Raw genomic sequence first — 3,222 nt, 5'->3', positions numbered from 1 at the left:
TCTTATATTACTTCTCTTTCTTCTTCTCTTCTACTTTATAATTATTATTTCTTTAGTAATTTATAATTATTCTCTTTATATTTCTTTATTATTTTATATAATCTTTGTTATTTCTATTTATATTATATTACTGTTATTCTTTTTTTTATTAAATATTAGTCTTGTTCTTGATTACTTTGCAATAGCAAAGAAAATAATATATCTTAAGTAAGATATTTTTATTAAAGTCTGCTATAACTTCTGCATGCACTGTCTGAGATATATAAATAATAACTTTGATTCTAAGAAGAGTGCTTTATATAATATTAGTTATCTATTAGATATAAAGATATCTGTTCTGTATTATTTTTATTTCGCGGGAAAGAAGACTTATAATTCTATAGATTTTATATACTCTGTATTATATATATATAATTTACTAATATCTCTCAAGCCTGCAACTAATCTGCTAGAAAACACTTACAATCTTATAAAGATTATTAAATAGATTATTCTGATTCTGAAGAAAGAATATTAAAATAATAATATTAAATAGATTATTTATAAAAAAATCTATATTCTTGCAAAGATATTTGACAGTATAAAGAATATTTATATTTATAAATTTTTATTAAAGAATATTAAGACTGCCAAGTGTGTAAGTTCTTATTATAATTAAGAGATAAGATCTTTGTGATTCTATTATTAATATTCTGTTAGAAGTTTATTACTGAGTATATTAAGTTTATTAAGATTTATTATATTTTTTTAATATAGTTAGTTTTCTATTCTAATCTTCGCGTCTTACTAAAGAATTATTATATCTATAAGATAGAAATATTATTATATTTGCTGCTTAATAATTTAAGATATATAGACTGGATTTCTATTCTGCGGAACTTTCTTGATTTAATAAGAGCTATAATATATATTTAATATTTGAATATTAATAATAATAAATTAATTTTGGATAATAAGAATAGTATTATTAGATTAATCATAGATTTCTATATTCTTTTCTTAAAGTCTACTTTCTTTATAAATATTTCTGAGTTATAATAAAAGAGTCTGATTATTATTATTATTTATTTTGTAAATAAATAATAAATATAACTGAATATATTTAAATATCCTCTGCTGTTTTATAGCAGAATAATTTTATATTTATTAGTATATTTAATCCGCGATAATATAATTAATAAGAAATATTAAGAGATTAATATTCCTGTAGCTTATTTCTTGAGAATATAAAGTAATTTATTAGTAATTATCTCTTATCTTCTTAATATATAGTGCTTTTTATAATATTTTTAATATTACTTTATAGCTTCGGGTGCATTCTCTATATTTTTATTAGAAATTTATTGATTATACTTGCTTAATTATTTTTTTTATTTAATTAGATAATAATTCTGACTATTATAATATTAATAATCTTTAATTTTTTTAACTTTCTATTTATCTTTATTATCTAGCTTAGATATTGGGAGCGGTTTTTTATAATTTCTTTTAGTATTTTATAGTTTTAATAAGAAGATATAGAATATATTATAAATTTGTCTATATTTCTTAGATAAATATAATCAATACGCCTGAGATCTGATATATTTAAGAATTTAAAAGAATTTTATAAACTTTAGAGCCAGCTTTCTTAATTCTTTAAATTATAAGTTCTGAGTTAATAGCTTAACTAGATTTCTTTTTTTAAAATAAAATAGCTTTCTATATTTATTATAATATTTTTTTTATTTTTCTGTAATTATTTACTATATTTTTTATAGCTGTTCTCTTATTTCTCTAAGTTTCTTAATTTTATTCTATATTACTGAGACTTCTTGCTGCTAAGAATTAATTTTAATTCTAATATAAAAATCCAGCGAAAAGCTATAAAGAATATTATAAGATAATTAATCTATAATTATATTATCTATATTATTACAGACAAATTGAGTACTTAGAAAAATTAATAGCTAGTTAATATTATACTGACTGAAGTAATATTAGAGATAGTATTTAAATATTTGATTTATTTATTCTATTTAATTATTAATTTAAGAATAGAACACAGTCGAAAGCTTTAAGATTATATAGCTATTATAGACTAAATTTAATCAGAATTTACTGATAAAAATTAATTCTTAATTAGATATAATTTTATTTAGAGATCCGAAGATTAATTTAATCTATTTATAAAACAGTTTAACAAGATTTAGAGCAGTTATCATAGATAGAATAGCAAAGAAAAAACAGTATTTTAAGAATTAATTAATAATAACTAGAATAGTATTAATAATCTTTTTATATTAAATAATAAAAAACAGCCCTGTAATAAAATCTATTGCTAATTCAGCAAAGAGATATAATAAAATTAGTAATAATTTAAGATTATTATATAGTCGATACTTTGAAGCAGTGATTTCTTGATATATTAAATAAATTCAGATATATTCAGCTATATTATATTATAATCTGTTTTAGTAAAACTTTCTATATAGTAGTATTTTTATTCAAGTCTTTTTAAAATATTTCACTAATAGATTATTATAATATAGCTTAATAAGTGTCTGATATAGTATCTTAGAAGAGAGAATATAATATTAATCTTTGAAACAGATATAATTAGTTATTTTAATAATTTAATATTTTTAGTTTAATTATTTTTATTAAATAATAGTCTTTTATTATTATATCTCTGGATTATTATTCTGCAAATATAAGATTATTTTTTAAAGTTTAGAATTATATATATCCAAGTATAAAACTTCCGCGGCACACATTTATGATGCTGTAGATTAAAAAATAAATCTCTTTTAAGATAAGTTTTCTTAAATAATCTAGTCAGCTGTCTCTATATCAGCTTAATTATTAAGATTCTTTAAGCTTAATATAATATAAATATTAAATCCAGAGTAATCCTGTGTATCTTGAGATTTAAACTAGATTTTTTCTTTAATAAGATTTTTTATTATCAGAAATAATATATCTATAAATCGCGCTTAAATTAAGATTAACAGTTTCTCTTGAAAAGCAGATTTTACTTAAGATTTAGAAAATATTCTGAAGAATCTATCTGCTAGATTTAATTTCTCTGTTCTATATTTAATAATAAAATTATAGAGAATTAGATTTATAAGCTATTAAGCTTGTCTTCTGTTAATCCGGGTTTAATATATAAAAAATTACAAGTTTAAATAGTCTGATAAAATCTTAATTATTTAGAAAATATCTTCTAAATATTATTAT

The 3,222-nt window shown here is 18.7% G+C and overlaps 1 protein-coding gene across 1 annotated transcript; it reads left to right on the top strand.

The window, feature by feature from the left end:
* Positions 1 to 244: 244 nt before the first annotated feature.
* Positions 245 to 487, top strand: BO70DRAFT_300098 (uncharacterized protein; the record flags this gene model as incomplete). The annotated part of the gene is made up of 1 exon (XM_025539660.1): positions 245 to 487. One exon carries the CDS (start codon positions 245 to 247, stop codon positions 485 to 487), a length of 243 nt encoding a protein of 80 aa, XP_025395510.1.
* Between the last annotated feature and the right edge of the window lie 2,735 nt (positions 488 to 3,222).

Source organism: Aspergillus heteromorphus, assembly GCF_003184545.1.
Source record: "Aspergillus heteromorphus CBS 117.55 chromosome Unknown BO70scaffold_33, whole genome shotgun sequence".
Classification (NCBI taxonomy): domain Eukaryota; kingdom Fungi; phylum Ascomycota; class Eurotiomycetes; order Eurotiales; family Aspergillaceae; genus Aspergillus; species Aspergillus heteromorphus.
Note: the sequence above shows the minus strand (reverse complement) of the source record. Positions and strands in the feature narration are given on the sequence as shown.